Source organism: Tamandua tetradactyla, chromosome 22, assembly GCF_023851605.1.
Source record: "Tamandua tetradactyla isolate mTamTet1 chromosome 22, mTamTet1.pri, whole genome shotgun sequence".
Taxonomy (NCBI): domain Eukaryota; kingdom Metazoa; phylum Chordata; class Mammalia; order Pilosa; family Myrmecophagidae; genus Tamandua; species Tamandua tetradactyla.
In genome coordinates this window covers 25,533,059-25,558,113 of record NC_135348.1, presented here as the reverse complement: position 1 = coordinate 25,558,113, position 25,055 = coordinate 25,533,059, and the positions used below count along the sequence as shown (strand labels likewise).

The 25,055-nt window shown below is 37.0% G+C and overlaps 1 protein-coding gene across 14 annotated transcripts in view; it reads right to left on the bottom strand.

Annotated features, from left to right (window-relative positions):
- INPP4B (inositol polyphosphate-4-phosphatase type II B) overlaps positions 1 to 25,055 on the bottom strand; it is a 934,219-nt gene that overhangs the window by 221,972 nt on the left and 687,192 nt on the right. For all 14 annotated transcript variants that reach the window (XM_077139955.1, XM_077139941.1, XM_077139945.1 and 11 more), the window contains 2 exons: positions 13,585 to 13,696; positions 1,638 to 1,710 (listed from right to left, as the gene is read on the bottom strand). In XM_077139955.1, the coding sequence (XP_076996070.1) occupies positions 1,638 to 1,710; positions 13,585 to 13,696 (185 nt within the window). The remainder of the gene's footprint in view (positions 1 to 1,637; positions 1,711 to 13,584; positions 13,697 to 25,055) is intronic.

The following is a 25,055-nucleotide window of genomic DNA, read 5'->3' as shown; positions in this document are numbered from 1 at the left end:
AACTGCATTCTACTTGAAATCTTAGAGAAACTCACAATTTAAAGCTTCCTTAAAGATCACTTTGATCATGGATGTAATGGTGAATTCCCCATAGAAAACCTAAAAGAGTAGTTGTTCAGTTGGAAATCTAAAGGACTGATTTTGGATGGAATTTCTAGAAGCCTTTTTGAAAAAGGGGCTATGGGTTGAGGGTGAACTTCTGCTGCAGGACAAGCATTCCTTAGACCACTGCCTTCCTCTTAGCCAGCCTGAGCTTGAGAAGTTATATAGTTTTGTGCATTCTTGAAGCTCTGGAAATTTCAAAAAGGTCTCTTCCAACAGGTGTCATGAAAAATAACAAGGGAATCTTGCAGTTACTGGCTTCTGGAGAGGAAGAATGTGTTGTTTATTGCAGACGGATGATATAATTTCAGAGAAGTAACATTTCTGAGTCTCTTAGGGGAGGGTCTGCTTTTGAGACTCAGATATTAAATGTAGCTATGGCTTCTGCCAACTATTCTGAAGTCCATCACGTTCCCTCTGAGAACATATTGGATTAAATTCCCCATATATGTTGATGCTAGGAGACTCTATTTGCCTCATTCACTAGGATGTGAGGGAGAATTTGTTGCCACCTCTCTCATTCCATTCTAACAGCAAGAATTCATGTGGTTGATATAACTGTCCCTCCCAATATTACAACTTTAATTAAAAAATGACATTTGATCACAGGTCAAAATACAGCTGCACTACTTTGGTATAACCCCTCATTCTGCATAAGACAGTGATTTTTTTTTTTTTACATTTTTCTCTGTTAAATTTTAGATAGATAGTCCAATGGCTTCCTTGGTGCAATTTTTCCTTTTTCCATTTTCTATTAATAGTGGACTCCCTCACAGGGAAAAATTATGAATAAGTTAGGGGTTATACATTACTGAGCCTTTGAAGTTTTGTATCATATAATAACATCATCATGCTATTCATGCCATTGCTTAAATGTTCAATAAGACAGGGCAAAGAAAAATACTAAAGTGGATTCTACTATGAATAAACTTGTTAATTAATGTCTTCTTAGTATTATTAACAACCTAGTATTCAAGAGTAAAAGCCTTGGGATTAAAGCTGGGTTTGAATTCTGGACCTGCCATTTAATATGTAGGTGATTTTAAACAATTTCCTCATCTGATAATGAACTTCAGAGGATTGGGTAAGGCATTTAGCACAGTGCCTGTCACTATAGCAGTCATTACTTACAATAAGAAAAATAATTATTAATATTAATATAATTTAAATTGTCAGTCACAAAATAATTATATAATTTTACATACACATATATATGCATACTATCATGCATTTTTAGCTACAACCGCTTGTCCCAGCTTTATCCCTGAAGTCATCATTCAGTATACTGTTCAGTGCTTTGTTGAAATTCAAGTATATTACTCTAAGTAACACAATTTACACATGACATGCAGGAATGTGCAAATGAGTTTATGGTTTTTTCTTACTGATGGTTACTGAACCATTTGTTGTCTAAGTGTACGCAACTTATTCTATGAGAAGGAAGCCAATGAACCAGGTTTAGTGTTGGGTTCACAGGAAATTAAAATTTACGTTCATGTGAAAGTAATGTGAGTTTCTAAAATTGAGGTACATACCTGTATTCAAAAATGGTAAGTTATCTTTTCCATTCACACTTTCTGGGGCTGTACATTCACAAACCGTTGCATACTAGGAAAGAAAAAAAAGAACACATATTTTGAAAGAAGCAAAATGAAAAATGACATTCTTTGAGTTTGTTTGAAAAACTATGAGGCTACGTAAATAGTTTTCTAAAATTTCAATCAAAACATTTTATAACACTATCTCTAGCCTTATCTTTAAAATGAAGATGGTTTAAGTTAGAATTATTTAATTGCATTACTTAGAGATAACATAATTGTATTATACAATCATAGACTACATTTCAGTTCTATTGAAAGACGACTTAGGAAAGAAGGCAAAGAGCAGACTGGACTGTTTGCAACATTCTATACATATATTTTTGATGTGGAAAATTACACTTAACATGATGAATGTTTTTTGTATTTCTTTCACCTGGGCTGATTTCAGATCAATAGTAAGCAGTATTTTTCTAGATTTTTAGAAAGACAGTTTTAAATAAAAGACAAAATACATTGCAGTAGGTATTTACATATAGTAAAAGAATCTCTTTGTCTCTGGCAGAACAATGGAAACATTTCCTCATAAAGCATATGGATAATTTATAAGTCAACTGATGTCTGGGATCAGATTAATTGATTATACTCATGAGCCTTTACATAAACGATACTTCTCTGTCCAAAAAGAGAGAAAAGAGATATAGAAAAGTAAAGCAGGATAGAACAGGACAATTGAAAGTCCCTAATTTCCTATCCAGCTATGAAAGAGTTTAATGGGCAGCTGCAAGTCCCGAGTTTCTTATCTAGCTCCAAAGTTATTAATGCAAAGCTGCAAACTTCAAAGGCAAATTTCAAGGGACAAACATTTCTCCTAAAGCCGTGAAACCTCCCAAAACCATGGAAACCTCCCCAAACCATAAAAGCTTATAAAATCCTGGGTTCAGAGTGAACTCTTAGTTAATAACAAGAGGCCTCAGACTTGTGAAGATTGTTAACCATCTGCCCAAACACAATTTTGGATATGTGATGAGTTGGTCACAAGCATCAATAGTTATCTCTTCCTGAAACAATACAAGCCGCGTAAGCACCTGGTTAATGCAAACCATGCACACCTCTAGTATTTGCAGGTTACTATGGAAACCTGCTTCTTATAAAACAAGCTAACTCACTCCACTCAGTGCATGTTTCTTCCTTGAACACATCAGTGTTAACTGCTTTAATGTATGCTATTTTTCTTTCTTTAATAAACTTTACTATTTATTTCTACGAGCTCTCTTGTTTCTCTAAATTCTTTTAGCAATGAGACCACAGAACCTGGAACAGAACTCAGCTAGCACTACTGCCAGCAAGGCACAAGTTACAAAAGGACAGTGTCATGTTCCTAGTGAATGAACTGTGAGTGAGAGAAAATGTTCTATGCAATCCATCGTAAAACATGGAGCTCTTGCTTGGCTTCCAGTAAAAAGGTATCTGACAGAGGAAACAAAACCTTATTCTGGCACAGGAAGTTGACAAGAGACCCATTTCACCAACAGGAAGACTCCAGCATTTGTCTTTTTAAATGAGTTCCCTTTGGTCTCTGGCCAGAAAATGAGAAAGCAAATAAGCCAGACAGTAAAAGCAAATAAAATAGAAAAAGAAAAAAAAATAGACAATAAACCCAGAAAATAATTTTGGTGAGAAGTTCTAAGGAGACCAGACATCTTTCTACAGATCCTGCAAGACCAGCTCAAAAGACAAAATGTGGTGTGTGTGTATATATATATATATATATGTGTATTATATTATATATATATATAATGGAATATTATCTAGCTGTAAAAAGGAATGAAGTTGTGATTCATGCAATTGTATCAGTTATTTCATGTTGAGTGAAGGAAGCTGGACACAAAAGGACAAACATTGTTTGATCTCACTGATATAAAACAATTAGAATAAACAAACTCATGGAGTGAAAACCTAGAATACTAGTTACCAGGGGCTGGGGTAGGGGAAGGGAATTGGAGATTGATGCTTAAGTTGTACAGAGTTTCTATTTGGGGTGAAGGAAAAGTTTTGGTAATGGCTGGTGGTAATAGTAGCACAGCATTGTTAGCATAATTAACAGCATTGAATTATATATTTGAATGTGGCTAAAAGAGGGAAATTTTAGGATAAATATAGTGAACCCGAAAGTAAACCATGGGCTATAGTTAATAGTATAATTATAATAATATTCTTTCCTCAATTGTAACAAATGTACCACACACTAGTGCAAGGTGATAATAGGGTGTGTTATGTGAACTCTGACTTCTCTGAATGATTTTTCTGTAAACCTACAACTTTTCTAATAAAAAAAAAAAATAGAGAGACTCCAAGGGTTTAAATCAGACCACCCTCTCCAAGACCTTATATCAAAGTTTTACTTGGGGCTATTTCTTCACTGTCATTATTATCAGTTCCAAAAGCCTCAACTGGGCTATCACTCACTCCATCCTGCCTCTCCTGGACACAGACTCCCTTTGAGAATATCAGCCCCTGAATTCACTGCTAATTGTGGGTGGTATATTTTGAGGAGGAAGAAAAATATGTAAAACCACTACCTCATCGATTTAAATATTGCATTCTGTATTCTTATGGTCTACTGCCTATTACTCTATCAGAGCTATCATCATATTATTCAACAAATTTCTTGATGGGGGAAAACAAAAACAAAATACTGTGCTTTGATAATTCCCTTAGTGGCTATATTGAGGCTCTGGTTTACTGACAGAATAAGTGACTCCAAACAGCTCTTGACGTTTAATGTTCTCTCAATTATTTTCTTGACCAACCAGAAGTCAGAGGTGATTCTTTCCATGAATCCACAGTTATTTCAGAAATGCATTTCCCATATCACCAGAACAATGTTCAACGATGCTTGGATGTACTTAAAATTTTTTATTTCTCCTATTTCCAATATTTCCTCTACCCTTTCCAGCCTATGTAGGACTGTTAAAATAATCTTTCTCAAATATCATATCCATCATATCACTGTTCTGCATTAGAATGTATAATGGTTATTTCTTGTCCTATCAATCAAATATTCTCACACTGATTTTCAAATCCTTACATGATTTGTCTCTGATATCCTTCAACATAATAACTAGGAATATAGATGTGTGCCATCCTCCTTTTCCAAAAGAGGCTCATTATCTCCAATATAACCTACAGGAATGGTTTAGACTGAACCATTTTGGTGAAGGAGTTCATAATACATAGAGATCAGGCTATTATGCTGAGATACTTTTCTCTTTATTTTGAGACAGACTTACCTCCTTGTAATAAAAAATAACTTTACATTTCCTAACAGACAGGGCTGTATTATTTTACCAAATGCATATAGAAATGTGGCTTTCGAATAGTCATGCCCTCCACTGAAACTGGAAGGCAGATATTTAGCACAATTTCAACCTAACAGCTTTCTTATTTTACAATTTGTAATCACTTTCACATCGTGCTAGAAGCTACAAAGAACGCAAAGGTAAAAATGACAGGAATCTAGGCTTAAGGACGCCAAAGCTATGTATACTATTCATTACTATCATTATGATAGATATATTTTAGCATTACTCATACACTTAAGTGGTGTATGCTTTCAATATAATGACTTCACATTTGTGGTTTTGAGCAAGAAACAAATGTCATGCGCTTGTTGTACAATGCATAGCACCATAAGCCAAGTGATATGGATGAATCCTTTCAAAGTGTATTAGTCAGGGTTCTCTAGAAAAACAGAACCAACAGGAGGTATTTGAAAAATATGAGATTTATAAAAGTGTCTCATGCAACCATGGGAATACAAGAGTCCAAAATCCATAGGGCAGGCTGTGAAGCTGGCAGTTCCAATGAAGGGTCTCAATGGGCTCCATGGGAGAAGCTCACTGGCTGAAGAAGCAGTAAAAATTCTCTCTTTCCCCTTAAAAGTCTTCAGGCAACTGGATCAAATCCAATTAATTAGACTTATCTTGTTTGTGAGAGACTTGGACTTAGTTTATTGTGGTTGTAATCAGTAGCAGATGCAATTCTGGTTTATCAACCAGCCATGAAATATCTTTGCAGTAACAGTTAGGCCAATGCTTGCCTGACCAGACAACTGGGCATCATCATGAGACCAAGTTGACACCAGAGCCCAACCATCACAGTCCATTCCTTGTCAATTTGGCAGCTATACATATCACCTTAAATATGCTTAATTTCTAAATAGAACACAATAACAGATTTAACAATACTCAACTGTCCTGTGTATAATTGGAAATGCACTAAATCCCTCCAGAATAGGGTGCAAGTCCTTAGGTAACATTCATTCTCAAACTTGATATCCTATAATATGAACAACACAATTTATGTCATATGAAAAAAAAAACACAATATTTACTTCATGTACAAATACACACACACTCATAGCAAAACAAGGAGGAAATACTCATGTCATCACAAAAAGAGTCATTCGATAGCTGTGGCCAAGGATAAGAAACATAAAAAATAAAAAAATCTCTTAGAGCATAATAATTTTGAAAATCAAATAAAATGCCAATTTGCCATGAATTTTCTTGAACCGCAGAGCCAGCCAAATTATAAGAACAATGATCATAAATCTTGATATGAATCAATTGAAGATCAATTCTTCCCTGAAAACATATGTATTTTATATCATATAATTTCTTAAGTTGGACCAGAGTCCCTTGGAAGTTCCTGATTACTTTAGACTTCACATTATCCATTTTATAATGGAGTGGAGGCAAAATTGTCTTCATAATAATGCTAAAACATTATTATATAAATTTTTTTCATTTTATTTTTCTGACAAGCATATAGTGGAATTTTCTAGAGGCTAGATGTCATATGATGACAGCGTCATTTGATGACTAATAGAAATTGTGCTTAGTACTCTTCTGTTTTAAAAACTTCTTGCTGCTTTAATTTATAAATATGATGAATGCATATAGGTATAATCTAAATAAGTTAAATCTCTAATATGGTAAATATCAATAGGTAAAATCCATATAAGTATAATTTTTAAGAGTGGAAATTATGAGAAGTGCTGTGCTTTTGTGATCTGAGTCTCATGACTTTAAATCCTGTCAAAATACCTTCTGATGATTCACAAATACATAATTCCAGTTTAGACAGAACAGCTTCCCTGAATTCCAGACCCATTCCTCCAATTACTTAAATAACATCTGTACTTGGATGTCTAATAGGCATTTCAAACTTAACATCGTAAAACCAAACTAATGATTTTGCATCCCTGCTTTCCTTCACCTACTTCTAGTTTTTCTTTACATAATAAACTTAAAAATAAACTCTAGTTTTTGGTTACTTTTTGAATCCAGAGTGTGACTGCATTTCACTTTCGCCCATCATACCACCCTGATTCAATGCGTCTTTTTATTTCTAGCCTGACTTTGTGCAATAACCTTGAAACAGGCTCTATTCATCTATCTTTACCTCCATTTGAGCCATACTTAACACAGTAGTCAGAGTGATCCTCTAAAACATAACAGACCTTTTCATTCTTATGCTTAAACGTCCTACAAAGGAGTACCTGACCTGCCTTCCCTACCTCCAAACCTTCTGTCACAGCTCTAACCTTCTCCTCTTTGACTCCTCAGCACTAGTTATTCTTACCTCCTTGCTATTCTCTCAACAACACAGCAAGGATATTGCCACCTCAGGGCCTTTGCTCTTTCTACTTTGCTCTACCTAGAATTCTTGTTCCCCTCATATATCCACTTGTCCTGCTTCCATATTTCCTGCATGTTTCACTTCAAATATCGCCCTATCAGTGAGCCTCTCCTTGACAATCCGGTATAAAATGGCCACGGCCCAGCATTCACCTTTCCCTTTACCTTATTTTTTTTTTCTGTTCTGTACAGTACCATCAGATCAACATATTACTTGTTTATTATTTATTTCCCCTAAAAACAGCATCTTTATTTGGTTCACTGATGACTCTCTAGACCTAGTAGAATATTCAACACATAGTCGGCAGTATTGTTTGATGAATGAATGAAGAATATAATATGCTTACAAGTATCCTATAAGGTAAGTAGGGCCAGTTATATTATTTTTTATTTTATATTTGGGAAAAATAGAGATTAGAACTTGTGACACTGGTCCTCAGCTACACAAGGACTCCACCTCTTTCCTGACCACTGCAGAGTCCACTTAAAACACAGCACACTCTGTGCAAGAACAAAGGGAGAGATGTTTATTCGGTGCAAAATTTATATTTTGAGTAGAACATTATCTATTTAAACTAGTATGGTCAGTTTATCAGAATTACATGGAATCTTGAGCAGGGCATGATATCTTGTTGGTTTGTATAGGTTAGTGGATGCCCCGATACATCCCAGAGGAATTTGGGCAGAGAATAAAAAAGTATTTGCAAAGTCCCCTTGGAGAAACTGGGGAGAAAGGAAGAAATATTAAACTTCCCCATCTGGGAAATTGCTGATATTCTCACAAAGAGTATGGACAACCAGTTCAATAGGCTAAGAGCTCAATCTTGGGGTTCACCCCCATGGAACTTATTCCTGCAAAAGAGAAGCTAAACTTCCTGATGATTGTGCTGAAGAGTCACTCCCAAAGAACCTCTTTGGTTTCTGACTTGGAGGATGAACTCATGCCCTCCTTCCCATGTGGGAAGTGACATCCAGGGGTGTAAATCTCCCCGGCAATGTGGGACCTGACTCCTGGGGATGAGCTTGGACCCAGCATCACGGGAATGAGAAAGCCTTCTTGACCAAAAGGGGGAAAAGAGAAATTAAACTCAAAGGGAGGACTGTGGCTGTTTCAGTCAGTCCTGTCGACTGTTACTTATGTGAGTTTTCTCATCTCTCATCTGATTAGATGATTTTAATGCTTTACTAGTAGAACTTTTCTTGATCACATTAAAGAATTTTTTAATCCCTTTTTTCCTTCATAATCCTATGTTCCTCATTACACAGCTGCCCCATCATTTATTGATTGATTCATTTTTTTGTTTGTTTGTTTTTTGTTTTCTGTTTTTACATGGGCAGGCAGCAGGAATCGAACCCGGGTCTCCAGTATGGCAGGCGAGAATTCTGCTGCTGAGCTACCATTGTGCTGCCCTGACTGATTAGCTTTGATAACATTATTTAGAAAATGGAAGCCAAATAATTTCTTTTGTGAGAAAATTTTAGATTTCATTTCTTCAAAGTAAAATTGAATTCATTCATTCATGCATTGATTTTTTTTTCCTATGTACCGGGCTTTGCTGTAGGCACTGAGGATAAAGGAAAGAACAAAATAACAAATATTTTTCTCACGATCAATTCTAATGGGGGAAATAGACAATAAAAAAGATAAATAAAATATATATGATGCTGGATAAAGATAAGTACTAGGGACAAAAATTAAAAATAAAGATGTGTGATGGAAAGTTTTGCATTAGCCATTGCAAATGGCTAATTTAGGTTGGGTAGGAGGCAAGGCTTCCCTGAGAAGGGAACATTTTGCATAAAAATCAGAAGCAAGTGAGGGAATGAGGCACACAATTCCTGGGGAAAATGCTTCAAAGGTACATTGAATAGCATAGTGCTATTATCAAATATTTGCTAATGTTGAATGTCAAAAGAGCCCTAAATTGGGAGTGTGCTGGTATGTTCAAGGAATAGCAATAGTCTTCAAATGAAGACAACATGCTTGCATGTAGTGAGGAAAAAGATAACGGGCCAAATCCTGCAAGAGTATAAGTTAGGTCACTGAAAGGATTTTGTTTATAATTTCAGTGAGTTGAGAAGCCATTGGAGGAATGGTATTCTGAGCTACATTTTAATAGGACCATTTCAGCTGCTCTGCTGAGAACTGGTGAGGGTGAGAGGATTGGAAGAGAGGGGAGGAAAGAATCAGGGAGATCACTCGGGAAACAACTACAAAAATCTTGGTAACAGACAATAGTGTTAGCAAGAAATGGGTCACAAGTCATGTGATTCTAGATTTATTTTGACGATTGAATCAACAGCTTTTACCAGCATACCATCAGTGAGCATGACAAAAAAAAAGGAGTCAAAAGTGATCTCCCCCCCAAAAAAGAAAGTTTGAACATCTAATGCATCTGTATTTCATTTAATATATTAGCTTTGTAAAGAGGCTATTTTAGTATTTTTCTCGTGACTTTTTCTTTCTACTGTTATGGGATTCAAACATTTTATCTTCTATTTGCACGTATGCTATACACCACATACAGCTTTTGAAATAGTCCAACATGGTGAACAACCCTCTGGACAATCTTCCCTTGAAAAGAAGTATCTACGAATAATATAATTAGGGGGAATAAGTGGGTAAAAGTATATGAGAGAAAAGAGTGCGGACTCTCACATATATTTTACTCTATTCTCTGGAATCTACATAAGAGTAGAGGATGAAATGTAGTCTTTTATACAAAATTTATAAATCTTTTATCTGGTCAACGTAGTTGAGAGAATGCATGTGTCACTCTCACCATACACAACAATGGCACCAACGGATTCAAATAAATGGGAGGGATATTATTTTAGGGATAAGTTTTATTTTGATTATTTTCTCTTTCCATATGTGCCAGTCATTCACTAACTTCAGGACCTAAGGCATCATTAGTAACAGATTATGTTTAATATTCATCATAGGGACTTTGATTTATCAGATCTCTGGAAGGGATCATTTGTGTAACTGAGAAATCAGGATTTAAGGGATGATTTTGATTAGTGAATTGCTACATAAATGTTCCTTTTTGCTTTCTGGAGTATTGGAGTAGACAGGGAAATACCTGAAAATTCCTGGAATCCAACTGCTGCCTTGGTCTCTGATAATGAATGTACAGCCCTTATCTTCTATCCCTAAGTTGTAAAACCCTTGTGACTAACCTTCATCTGTATCTAGTTATCCAGGTTTTCAACTTTAGAGTCTTGTAATTACTAAAAATAGCCCCTATTGGCTGTTAATGAAGGGTCTTGGGTCCGCCCAGAACTAACCACCCCATGTCCCAAATTATCTTGATGACAAAAACTGGATTTAACCTAAGTGGGCCCGCCTGACATGCACAGTAGCTTAGACTTTAACTTATAAGTCACTTATACCCATTTCACCATTTTCTTTCATATACTCGGTGACTAAGCAGTCTGTGCATGCTCAATAATTAGATCACCTGTAATTACATCATCTGGGGTTAATGTGCTCATTATACTAAACCCTGCCCACCTTTTCTCTAATAAAACTACCCAAATTACTGCAGTTCAGAGAGACAGATTTTGGGCCATTAGACCATCTGCTCTCCTACTATGCACATAGTAACAAACTCTTTCTCTCTTGAAACCCTGGTGTCTCAGGAATTGGTTATTAGCTCATGGAGCAGAAGAATCCATGACTTTTATCTGGTAATATTTGCATTTCTAACAAACCCTCGGATGACTCTAACCCCACACTGAAGAACACTGAAATAAAGGTTTTCACATCACTCCTCTAGATATCATGCATACTGGACCTTACTGCACTTACTACATTCATTCATGAGTATTCTTTGGGATCACAAAGACTCTCTCTTTTTTAAGATTGGCAAAAAGCCAAGGTTTACCAAGACTCCAAGCAGGACAGAGATGATCTAGTAATGTATGATGTGCATACTCTTTTCATCAGCTTACGACTCTTACACAATGTGTATTGACACTGTCACCTCCTATTTCTAAAACAACTAAGTCTTTTTTGCATTTACATTACTAAGCCAGGAAAATTATGTAGGATCTCAGAGGAGAGGCAACGTTAGGAGAGTTGGGGGTTATTGGCAAATTCATTTCATATTCCCAGGTATCAAGTTCTCCATTCATCAAATGAGCATGATTCAATTTCCTCTACTTCATAATAGCGACATAGTAAAGAAGTCAAGGATGGGCAAGCTTTGAAGAAATTGGAGAGGTGGCGAGTAATAGATCAAAGGCAGGGAAAGGAACCCTCCCTACTTTAAAATGGCAAGTATTCCTGCCATTGTTTCCTGGTACAGTGTTACAGGTACGGACATGATTATCTGCTTATTTCTGCTCTAGGTCCCCAACTGACCTTCCAAAGCCTCCTGCTTTGATCAAATGCAAGCACTTACATGGTGATACCAGAGAAGATTGTTTTGCCCCAGAAAACAAATCATCTCAAAGACTGAGTGAAGGGGACTAGCCCCAAGATACATACCCACAGAGGATCTGCTGGGAAACTTCACTCTAGCCCTAATATTTTCAAGCGACTTGATTCAACTTTGTATCTCCTTAGAATATTCTCATGAGCTGGGATACTCTTGGTGGGAAGTATAGATAAACAGAGAACAAGGTTTAGGGTGGCAGATAAGACCCCATTCTATTCTGGGGCAAAACAATGTTTCTTATAAAAGTCAATCTTGGAAGAAGATAGGATTTAACAAATGAATATGAACGCTGAATCATTAAATTGATATTTCTTTTAATCTCCAGTATTTTAGAGTAGCTAGAAGTAAAAACCTAAAATTGTGAAATTGTAACCCATGTCAAAGTCTGAAATATGTTCTACAACTAATTGTGGTGCTGTGCTTGGAAATTTATAGCTTTTTTGTATATATGTTATTGTTCACAAAAAAAGAAGGAAAAAAAAGTTGTTATGATATAAAAGCATTTAAGTCCTCTGGCCTCCTATATTCTGAAGCAGCTAGGAGGAAAAATCTGAGAGGATTATTTGGTAGCCCATGACAAACTCTGAGATCTGTCCTGTAACTACTTGTTGAAGAGTGCTTTGAAAACTATTGATTTTTTATTTCTTTGCTTTGTATACATGTCATACCATACAATAAAAAAAGTTTTAAAAAACAGTCTTGGATTTTTTTGTAAAGTTAATAATTTGTTAAGAATTGGATAAACGCCACCTCCTATGTATATGTTTCTTATGTACCAAGAATCAAGCATGCCCCCAGATAAAGCCACAATAGATCTCAGCATTAAAAAGAAAATGCTCACTGATGAAAAGACAGGAATCATAGAGTGGTGCATAAAAAAACTCATCTTTCTGAATAAAAACCATCAGCATTTTTTAAGTCTGTCCCAGGTGGCTTAATAAAATGGCAATTCCATTCCTAAAATAGGAAGTTAGGCTAATAGTTATATCAAAAAATAATTGGGAGGGCATAGGCAGGCACCAGGAATCAAATGTATCAATTTCCTTTTTATTAGAATAAAGGGAGTCAAAAAAAAAAAAAAGACTAAAAGCCCTGGACATCCATGATATGCATCAGGGCCATTACCCTGGGTTTCAAGGAAGCCACCTGGTCTGAGCTGGCATTGCTTTCCCTCCAGAGCGCTCTCTCATCAGCACACTGTTTCTTCTTTCTCACTCTACAATTTCACAGAGCACAACATTCTCCTTAAATCTGTTCTTCCTCACATAATAATGGGATTCAAATTTAAATGGCATCTCATTCCAAAGAGGGCTTTAGGAGTAGTGAGCAGTCTACTTTTGGCAACAGACCTCCCAGAATCTTCTGTGCATTTCATCAGGGTTAATTACGGCAGAATGCAACAGTGATCAATACTTTTGTTCTAACTGAGAAGAGGCAGTGGAAACAAGGGAGCACCAGGACAAGGAAGGTGTTATTGAATGGATGGTGGCTACGCAGAGTTCACGCAAATAGCTCTCCGGTCCAGAGCACACAACATACATTGGACTCCATCCAATTCAGAGTTGATTTCTCGTTTAGCTTTTGCACACAACATACATTGGACTCCAATTCAGAGTTGATTTCTCATTTAGCTTTTGCACACAATATACATTGGACTCTAATTCAGAGTTGATTTCTCATTTAGCTTTTGAATAATGATCATTTAAACTCCACAGAGGTGTCTGGTGATCCGGGCATCTGGTAAAGCTGATTATTTTTAATTCGATTTGTGCAGTGGGCTGAAGGGAAGCCTACCTTTTGTCCCTGCACATCTGTGGTGACGTGGTCGCCTTCTGCCTCCTCTATCTCCCCCATCTTCACCACACCAATTTCTATGGTGCCCACAACTTTGCCACCATCTGAAGTTCTGAAACCAAAAATAAATGAAATGGGAAGGTAAGAATCTTCTCTCTCCTTAAAGCATGTCTGGAGCAGGTTTGTGAAAATCATTAACATTATCATATTTTAATTGAACAAATCTCCTCACAGCACAGCAAAATAGGCAAATAGCGTGGAGGTTGCTTTTCGTTTGCAAAGAACATTAATGTGGATTGTTAAGGCACGAGCACAGACTGTTCAAAACTACCTCATAAAAGAGAAACCTCCTCAACACTCTCTCTGGGGTAGCCTCAAGAAAAGAACACGGCTAATGGATTGATGCCCTATTTTGCAATCCTCCAAATCTTCACAACCCCTCCATACTACCGCATGAGAGAATATGCATGGCTAACACAGAAACCGCAATTGAGCAAAATAGAAGATAAACATCCCTATGTACCTCTATAACCATGCCAACAGCTGTGAAATCTTACTCTGTGCCTTTTCCTAACATCATTTCTCTTTCTAAGGGACCAGGTAAAGATTCTGTCCTAGGAAACATAAGAACGTTTGTTGCAGGTAGCTCCTGTTTGTTAAAGCCACTTCCTGTTCCAGCAGGCAGGCCCCTGTTTACTCCGGCCATTCCTTGTTTAAAAAACCTCCCAGGCCCCAAGGATGGTCAATAGGCAGGATAAGAGAAGTCCCTGGGACGCCCCCTTCCCTATAACCGCTCATCCACTTCTGTAAACTCAGCTTCGCAATCCTTCCGGGTCTGATCGCCAGCTCACAGCCAATCACCTTCCTCGAGCATCACCAGTTACCATATTGGGAAAAATCTTGTCCCAAACAAGCCATTTTTGTCTAGAAAATCTTGTGTCAGCCGTGGTTTGGGGCTCAGACTTTCAGAGTCTACTCGGCTGAGCCCTATGGCCATAGATGAATAAAACCCACTTTAAGAAACTTGGGAGTCTAGATACCAGTTTGTTCTGTTTCAGCCTAATGTTTCTGGAGGCTTGTAGCCTTGCTCCTGGTTTCACGCAACACGTTAAGGTATGTACAGCTGAGTCTAACCTTAAAGATCATTTAGTCGCACCCATTACTTTTCAGATTAAAAAAGCTGAGATCAAAAACGTGAAAGACTTGTCCGAGTAACAAAGTGGCAAAATCAGAAAGCAAAATGTTCATTTTCAAATCAGCTGGTCATTGGAATACTCTTCTATATTTAATAGTGATGATGGTTTATATTTTTAAGATTTTCTTTGGCATTATTTTCGTAACTGAGAAATCAGGATTTAAGGGATGATTCTGATTAGTGAATCATTATATAAATATTCCTTTTTGCTTTCTGGAATTTTAGAGTAGACAGGGAAATACCAGAAATCTCTGAATTGTTATCCAGCTGCCTTGATTTCCGACAATGGTTGCATAGCCCTTATCTTCTGCCCTGTGATTGTAAAACCTTGTGACTAACCTTCATCTGTACCTAGGTATCCAGTTTTTCAACTTGAGAGTTTTGTAATCACTAAAGATAGCCCCTAATGGCTGTTAATGAAGGGTCTTGGGTCCACCTGGAACTAACCCACCCCATGTTTCAAATTATCTTGATGACCAAAACTGGATTTGACCTAAGTGAGCCCACCCACCTGACATCCACTGTAGCTTAGACTTTAACCTGCAAGTCACCTATACCCCATTCCACCATTTTTCTTCCATATACTCAGCCACTAAGCATGTTATCAATGTGCACATGCTCAATAATTAGCTCACCTCTAATTGCATCATCTGGGACCACTGTACTCAGTATCCTAACCCCTGCCCACCTTTTCTCTAATAAAACTATCCAAATAACTGCAGTTTGGGGAGACAGATATTGGGCCATTAGGCCATCTGCTCTCCCACTACATGTGTAATAATAAACTCTTTCTTTCTTTGAAACCCTGGTGTCTCAGGAATTGATTATTGAGTGTGTCACGTAGAAGAATCCACAGCCTTTGTCTGGTAACATTTTCATCAAAAATTTAATATTTGACAGAAGGATAAAAGCTAAAAATAAAATTAACAACCACACTTTAAGATTTTCTAATATTTTGGGGGGAGGCAAAAAGATTTTCTGAATAAATGGTTCCATCATAATATTTTTTCCACAAACCTTATTGTGAAAATACCTACCAAGCTACCCCAGAGGTATATTATGTGTTGCCGTTACCTTCTATCCCATTCTGATTGACTGAATAATAGTGGTCATGTAACATTGTGTCTTCTTCATTTAGTTATGCTCTTTTCTGAAATTTATATTTAATTTCAGTCTGGATATCTTGTGGTCTCTTGTTGAGGATTGAATCGTGTTCCCCACAAAAGACATGCTCAAGTTTTAAAGCGCATTCCTGTTAGTATTAACCCATTTGTAAATAAGATCTTTGGATATAAGATCTTTGAAATAAGATTGTTAGTTAAGGTGTGGGCTCATTTATGGAAGTAGATCTTCAATGATCTTATACAGATAAAGCCAAACTGAATTAGGTTGGGCTTTAATCCACAGGGCTGCAGGAAATATTTGGAAAGGAGATCTAGACAGAGACACAGATAACTGAGCAGGAGATGTAGAAGCCAGAAGGAGAAGCCATGTGACGGAGGGAGAGATGCAAGCCAAGGAACCCCCAGGATCACTGCAAACCAGCAGGAGAAGGTCACAGACTCTGGGAGAAAGCATGGCCTCTCAGGGATTTGATTTTGTACTTCTAGTCTCCAAAACCATGAGACAATAAATTCCTGTTGTTAAAGTCACCCCACTTGGTGGTATTTCTTATAGCAGCCCTGATAAACTAAGATAAATCTCTTTCAGTCATTCTGTTCTACATGCCACTATTTTATTATTAGAGGTCTTAGAAAGGAGGAATAGGAACATTAGTATAAGTAGTTTACTGCCTAAAATGAGGAATAATTTAAGTGAAAAGAAAATTCAATTATGTTACTAGATCATGATAAGCTTTTCTAAAAATATAAAAGGTAAATATTAAAATACATCTTTGCAATGATGCTTTAAAAGAAGCTGAGCTAGGAAAACCCTGTTGATGTAGAAACAGTTAATGCCATAGTGCATAAAGACTACATAAATAAAAAAAAGAAAATTAATTTAATGCTAAGTAGTATATTACAATTTCTTACTAAAAACATAAAATGCTTCTTGATGAATTTAAAACAAGTGGAAATCACAGCACTGAACTTCCAATATTTGAAATTAGTATAGAAAATAAACACTCAACATGACAAAAATATGTACACAGATGACAGTATGATCTCTGATTTTGGTGAAGCTTATAACCCCAATTCTGGAGTTTTCACAAATAATTCATTACAGCATTTTCTCACTTGAATGTGACACAATAACTTGCCACAAATTATGGTGTGACATGTCTGTACAATTCTTTGGTACCTGATACAGTGTTTAATAAGAACTCTCATGGCACTATTGAGAATATTTCCTAGAGATTTGTAGACTTCTTTTCCCCGAAAACCAGTCATCAATATAAATTACAGATACTCTTTCCATCTCATAGAAATTCTAGCTTAATTTCTAGAAAGAAAAGCAAATGTATAATGTTCCAAATATTTTCACTGACTTGATCCAAATAATGCACCCATTGATTTCAAAAAGAAAGGTGGACTTTTCAACAGCCTCTGCCAGGGCTTTGTGATAAACTGTCAGACATCATGAGATTAAAGCATAAACTCAGCAGTTTATAATATCCTTAGCTGTGTGATTTTGGACAAGTCACTCAACCACATAAACCTTCATTTTCTTCATTAATGAAATGGAGGTAATAATAACTTTATTTTAAAGATTAAGTCAGATGATTTATGCAAAATTTTTAGGATAATACCTTCTACAAGATAAGGGCTTTTGCTCCCCTACCCCCACCCCCACCCCACCACTTCATCCTAATAGCAATGGCAGTAACAGAACTGCCATTCTCACTGATGTATTACATTACATTTAATTTTATTCTCTCCAGAAATTTTACTGAAATAGATATCCTTAAAGGATCTCATGGTATATGCATTTCAGCAATGACTAAGTGCTCACTGGAGATATAAAGACTTAGTAAGTAACAGATGACGTTTTATGAAGCTTACATTTCTAGTAATGCAGACGACACAAGTTCGCAATTAATTGCAATGTGAGTCAACCTTTCAAAAGTACTAAAGGTTGATAAATACCCAATGTACTATGGGAGTACAGTCCTAAAATACAGCTCTATCTATTCTCTTTTTAAAAGTACCCACCTACTTTTTCAAATGATTTCTTGCCTTTTGGGTTCCCAACTCTTCTTGATCTCCTATGGTGTTCCTCGCAGTACCAGAGTGGACACAAAGCAAGGAACTTGCTTCAACTAATGGCACTTCAGGGATCCTAGGAACAATTTTATTTTTCTCAAAACCATTTTGGATAGGCAGTTATGAGCATCCTAAGCATGCCTCTTCACCTGAGATTTGTAGGAGATAAAACACTGAATACAGGTTATAAACTAAAGTACTGAACCCAAGACATTCCAAAGTATGGTTTGCACTGTCAAGGAACTGGAATGTAAAATGCAAAAGCAGTTTCCTATTCATTCTGTAATAACTCACCATATAAACAGCACAGATATGCAACACTTCTCTTCCATCAGGAGTCAAGAATGAAATACCTATTTCATTTTTCCAAAGGCTGTTTAGAAGATGACTTCATAGAGATTTAGAAACAAAAGCATTCTTGAATGTATAATTATGTTTTTAATTTGTTATATATGCAGTTTGGGAGGTTAGTAATTATAGTTTGACCATTATCCATCATCAAAATTCTGCTGAATTTTATCTCATGGAGATGTGTCAGATTCACATGGAAGGTATACTGAAGAGATTTCTGAGCAAGGAATCAAGAATACAAGTTCTACTTCCAACTCAACTACTGACTGGCTGTGTGACCAAGAACATAACACTTTATTTCACTGGATTTCAGTTTCCTTCAGTACAACACTAAGAGTTGCTTTGTAACACTGCTTCATAATAATAGCTCTCAACCTCCATGTTGTAATCATTCTGATTCCATCACAGCCTGATACATACCTGAGACAATCTCAAGCACTTTCTAGCCTCTCCCTACATTCCCTCCCTTGCATTCCACCTCTTCCCAAACCAAACCAAATGCACATCATACTTGGTTAAGTAACTTAACACTTACAGTCAAATAAAAAAGGGCTAGATTTTCCTGTAACACATATTTGCCTAATAATAATAATAATATATTGGCCATCACAACATGGCATCCTGGTATTTTAATGAGGATAAAAATTTCACTGAACTAAGAGATAGAAGAGCTCTTCATCCTTTTCCAGCATTGCATGTGCCAGTCAGACCAGATGCAATGATAATTCTATCTCAATCTATGGGGAGAAAAACTATGTCATTTCTGACAGCATATTACCAGGCCATTACCATTGTTGAATGAAGAGTGCTTGCTCTAAGAGAGGTAAAAGATTGCAGTTACAGTTGCTATAGTACTTTTATGAAAACATTAAGACCCTTTTTCTCTCACAAAATAGACTTAAATATTTAACTATGTCAAAAAGATTACAGAAGACAAAGGGGAGAAATTCAGCAATACAAATTTACACTCTCTTCCCACCTAGGTTTTCAGCATACATAATACATTAATGCTTAAGGTTCTTTAAAATCTGTCTTTAAAATAGCTCCCCTAATTCCTCCTAATGAAATATTCAACCTGACATGCAGAAATATACAAATATTTTTAGAAGACTGAAGGAAAAGTAATGTAAAACAGTCCTCTGGCAAAGGACAATCTGATGATACCTCTCTAAACTTTTTCCCCAGCTATTCTGCTATCCTCAATAAAGAGGGGGAAGAACTCTGAAAATGTTAAACAACATGTTAAGAACTTCTCTGTTTGGGAAACTCCACAGGAATACAAACCAACAAATGACTCTGTAAACATTCAGGGTAAAAACCATCTTTAACACGGTCTGTTTTTGTGAACATAAAGTATTTCTGGTGCTATGTTCAGGAATTTTTTTGTGAGCCATGCTTTGCATTTAAAGCTAGCTACATGTGTAACTAGGAGAAGAAACTTTTAGCAGAACAGGGAATAAACAAGGGATATTAATCAATGAATGAATGGGTTTACCCTAAAGAACTTTCTTGTGAAAAACATTTGTATAGCAACTCTAAATTTACTTAGGATTCAGAGAAGTGAAACCTCTATTCCGTCTGAAATTCACAACTGTCAGATGCCATATATGAAGTCTAAGGTCAATTGTTAACTTGGCTAAGATATGGTGTCCAGTTGCTTGTTCAAGTAAGCACTGATCTGATTGCTACTGCAAAGGTATTTCATAAATTTAAGCCATTTGTTAGTTGATTGCATCTATGGCTGATATCATTACGATCAATAATGAGAGGAATCTCTTCATCTGATCAACTCGAGTGCTTAAAAGAAGAACTGAGGATTTCATCAATTAGAAAGAAGAATTTCTATCCTTACTTCAGCCACCCAGTTTCCAATGGGAAATTCATCAAAACTTTCCTCTGAGTTTCCAATTTGCAGTTTGCACGATAGAATTCACACTTGCAAAGAGGCACAGTTGCATGAAACAATTTCTATAATAACCCCCTTAATAATTTGTGTGTGTGCATGCATATGTGTGTATGTGTGTGTTTAGCATTTAAGAGCTGTTCACCCACCCTAAGAATGTCCAGAGGACATATCTTTCATCACTACTGTGAAGAAAAAAATTTGTGAAGCAACTTCATTATCTGAAGAGCTCTGTAGTTGCCTTCCTTTGTAAATCAGATATTACTATGGGAACTAGCTGCCTCCAAATTCAGATCCTTAAACACAGTAGAATTGATCAAAACCCAGGTTGGCAGAAGCCAAGTGATGGCACTTAATCACCAAACACAAGGTGGACATGGCTACCAAATGGACAATAGAGTCAAGTAGTAATTCGAATTTCCTGCCATTCAGAGATCTATGTATGGTACTGGTGAGTTTATTCGAGGAGTAACTAGAAGTGAAATAGATTGACAGTCTACCAAATTATTAGTTTATCTGTATAAGCATAAGACTTCCAGATTAAGTGAACACAATAATAAAAAACAGAGAGTCACAGCCCCTCAATCAATTCCCAAACCTGAGACAGTTTACACATCCAGAACCCCATGAATGAAGAAAAAGCTGAATCACCTTGGGAAGGACCATCCTGCACTGCCAGGGATGGGTTGTCTTAAACAGTTAGATTTTACTGGCTCATGGTTTGAGGCTAGGAGAATTCCAAAACTGTGGTATCATCGAAGTGATGCTTTCTTCCCAAAACTGGCATTCTGGAACTGGCTGCCAATGATCCCTGGTCCTCGGCTCCTCTGTCACATGGCAGTACACATGGTAGACTTTCCTGGTCTTTCCATTCACTGCCAGGTTCTATGTTCAGCTTCGAACTGTTCCCTGTGTGGCTTTCTGATTATTTGCCTGAATTTAATTCTACTTATAAAAGACTCCAGTAATAAGATTAAACCCATCCTGATTGAGTTGGGTCACTCTATGTGAAGTAGTCTCATCAAAGTTCCTACTTACAATAGGCTCACACCCACAGGAATAGATTAAGTTTAAGAATATGTTTTTTTCTTGGGTACATTGCTCTAAACCACCATATGGACTAAGGACTATTAAGGAAGGAAAGGTCAAGTGGAACTATCTCTGCCTGACAAAATAGTAAATCAAAAGCAATACAGGGCAGTGCAACAGTAGCTTAGCAGACAGAATTCTCGCCTGCCATGCCGGAAACCCGGGTTCGATTACCAGTGCCTGCCCCATGCAAAAAAGGAAAAAAAAAAGCAATACCACATTCCTCAAGGAATGACAGAGATTAGTGATAGTGCCACCATTAAAGACTTGAAGGATGCAGGGGTAGTGATTCCTACCACATCTCCACTCAAACCTCCTATCCAGCCTGTGTAGAAAACAGATGGAACTTAGAGGATGAGAGTGAGTTATTGTAAACTTAAGCAAGTGATGACTCCAACTGCAGCTGCTGTTTCAGATGTAGTATCTTTGCTTGAGCAAATGAACACATCCCCTGGCATCTGGTATGTAGCTGTTGATCAGGTAAATTATTTTCTTTCTCGATACCTATTGGAAAAGATCATCATCAGGAGTTCGCTTTCAACTGGCAAAGCCAGAAATACAACTTCGCTGTCCTATCTCAGGAGTGTATCACCTCTCTGGTCCTGTGTCATAATCTCATCCTCAGGCATACTGAAAGGTGATCACCTTTCCCTTACACAAAACATTACATTCAAACATTACATTGATGGCAGTATGCTGATTGAATCTAGAAAGCAAGAACTGATAACTATTCTAAACTTACTGGAAAGAATCTGTGTGTCAGAGGGTGGGAGGTATCCAATAAAAATTCAGGGGCTTTCCACCTTACTGAAATTTCTAGGTGTCCAGTGGTTTGGGGCATGTCAAAATGTTTTCCAATAGCCATGTTTCTTGATGATGATTGCATAATGATACAGCTTTCACAATGTGACTTTGTGATTGTGAAAACCTTGTGTCTTATGCTCCTTTTATCTACCTTGTCAACAGATGAGTAGAACATATGGAATAAAAATAAAAAACAGGGGGAACAAATGTTAAAATAAATTTAGATTGAAATGCTAGTGATCAATGAAAGGGAGGGGTAAGGGGTATGGTATGCATAATTTTTTTATTTATTTAGTTTTCTGTTTTTGTTTTATTTCTTTTTCTGTTGTCTTTTTATTTTTCTTTTTTCTGAATTGGCACAAATGTTCTAAGAAATGATCATATGCTAAATATACAACTATATGATGATATTGTGAATTACTGATTATGTATGTAGAATGGAATGATCATATGTCAAAAAAAATTTTAAAAAATACAACCTTAAAAAAAAAAAGATATCCTTTCTAAGGTGGAGGCTAAACTGTTGCATCTGGCCCCTCCTATGATCAACAAAGAGGCAAACTGTCTAGTTGGCTTCTTTGGATTGTGGAGGCCATATATTCCTCATTTAGATGTGCTACTCTGAAGAAATGCTAGTCTTGTGTATGACCAGAATAAGAGGAGGCTCTGTAATAGGTCCAGGCTGCCTTGCAAACTGCTCTGCTATTTGAGCCATTTGATCCAGAGATCCAGCAATGATAGATGTTTCAATGGCAAATAGAGTTACTATTTGGAGGCTTTGGCAGGTCCCTAAAGGTAAGAATTGTAATACCGACCCTCAGGATTTTGGAACAAAACTCCACCATCTAGCCTCTGCATATGCTACTCTCCTTTTGAGAAACAGTTTTTGACCTGCTATGGGGCCTTAGTAAAGACTGAACCCTTAGTGATAGGCCACCAAGTTACCATTAGAACCAAGTGGCCCATTAGAAAGTGGGAATCATCAGACCCACCAAGCCATATATTTGGGTGTGCACAGCAGCACTCCATCATCAAATAGAAGTGGCACATATAAGATGAAGCTTGGGTAGGATCTGAAGGCACAAGTAAGTAACATTAGGCAGTGCCCAAAAGGGGTCCCTACTCCTGCCACCTTATCTTCTTTCTCTCAGCTGTAGCTGTAGCCTCTTGGGGAATTCCCTATGAGCAGTTGACTGAGGAAGGAAAAACTAAAGACCAGTTTATAGATTGTTCTGCAAAAGATATAGGTACCATCCAAAAGTGGATAGTTGAAACAGTACAAACCCTTTCTGAGACATCCCTGAAGAACGGTGATGTAGAAGAATCCTCTCAGCAGGCAGAACTTTGAGCAGTGCACTTGGTTGTTCATTGTGCATGGAAGGAGAAATGGCCAGAGGTGTGTTTGTATACTGATTCATGGGCTTGTGCCAATGGGTTTGGCTAACAAACAGGGGCTTGGATGGAACACAATTGGAAAATTGGTGACAAAGAAATCTGGGGGAGAGGTCTGTGGATAGATCTTTCTGAATGGGCAGCAAATATGAAGATATATGCATCCCATGTGAATTCTCAGCAGAGGATGTCCTCAACAGAAGAGGATTTTAATAATCAAGTAGATAACATGACCAGTTCTGGGGATTCCAGTTGGTCTCTTTCTCAAGCCACTCCTCTCATTATACAACAGCTCATGAAGAAAGTGGCCATGCTTGTAATGACAGAGATTATGCATAGGCTCACAAACATTATAACCTGGCTACAGCCACTGCTGAGTGCCCAATCTACCATCAGTATTCCTTGAGGTAATTTGCTTGCTACCTGGTAGCAGGTTAATTGCAATGAACAGACCACTTCCATCATGGAACAGGCAACGCTTTGGGGGCCTCTTACTACTACCATGTCTTGTGATTAAAGTTCTTGGAAAACTGCAACCTCCCACTCCAGGCAGGACTACAAACAGCCCAGAACTTTGTGAAATTGAGGTTTAGGTCATCCCACCAGGCAAAGAATCGTGACCAGCTGAAGGTAAAGGGAGTATGGAATGTATAGTGGAAGAAGGTACCTATAAATATGAACTATGATCATGTGATCAGTTACAGAAATCAGTTAGGACTCTAATGGTTATAAGTACTTTTTCTTTGTTTTGCTATGAATATGCTTACATGTACACAAATTACATATCTTTGTTTTCTTCCCTGTTTTTTTTTAATTAGAGAAGCTGGGGTTTACAGAACAATCATGCATAAAATACAGGATTCCCATCTCCCACCCACTACCAATTCCCTATATTGGTGTAGAACATTCGTTACAATTGATGATAGCACATTTTTATAAAAGTACTATTAAAATCCATGGCTTAATTTAGGATTCACTCTTTGTGTAGTGTGGCTCTACAGATTTTTTTTAAGTTTATTCTGTTACCATATATATAATAAAGACTTCCCCTTTTAATCATATTCTGGTATATATTTCAGAGCTATTAATTTCATTACCAATGTTGTGCTATCATCACGACCATCAGCTACAAAAATATTTCCATCATCCCAAATAGGAACCTTGTACATTTTAAGCCTTAACTTCCCATTTTCTATTTGCACCCCCCCCCCACTCAATCCTATCCCCTGTTAATATATATTCTAGGTTCCGATTCTGTGAGCTTGCCTATTCTGTTTCAAATCACTGAGATCATACAATATTTGTCCTGTTATGTCTGGCTTATTTCACTTAACATGTTGTCAAGGTTCACCCATGTTGTTGCACATATCAGCTCTTCATTCCTTTTTACGGATGATAATATTTCATTGTACATATATATCACTTTGTTTATCCATTCATGGTTGATGGCCACTTGAGTTTCTTCCATCTTTTGTCAGTTTGAATAATGACACTATGAACTTTGGTGTGTAAATATCTATTTGAGCCCCTGCTT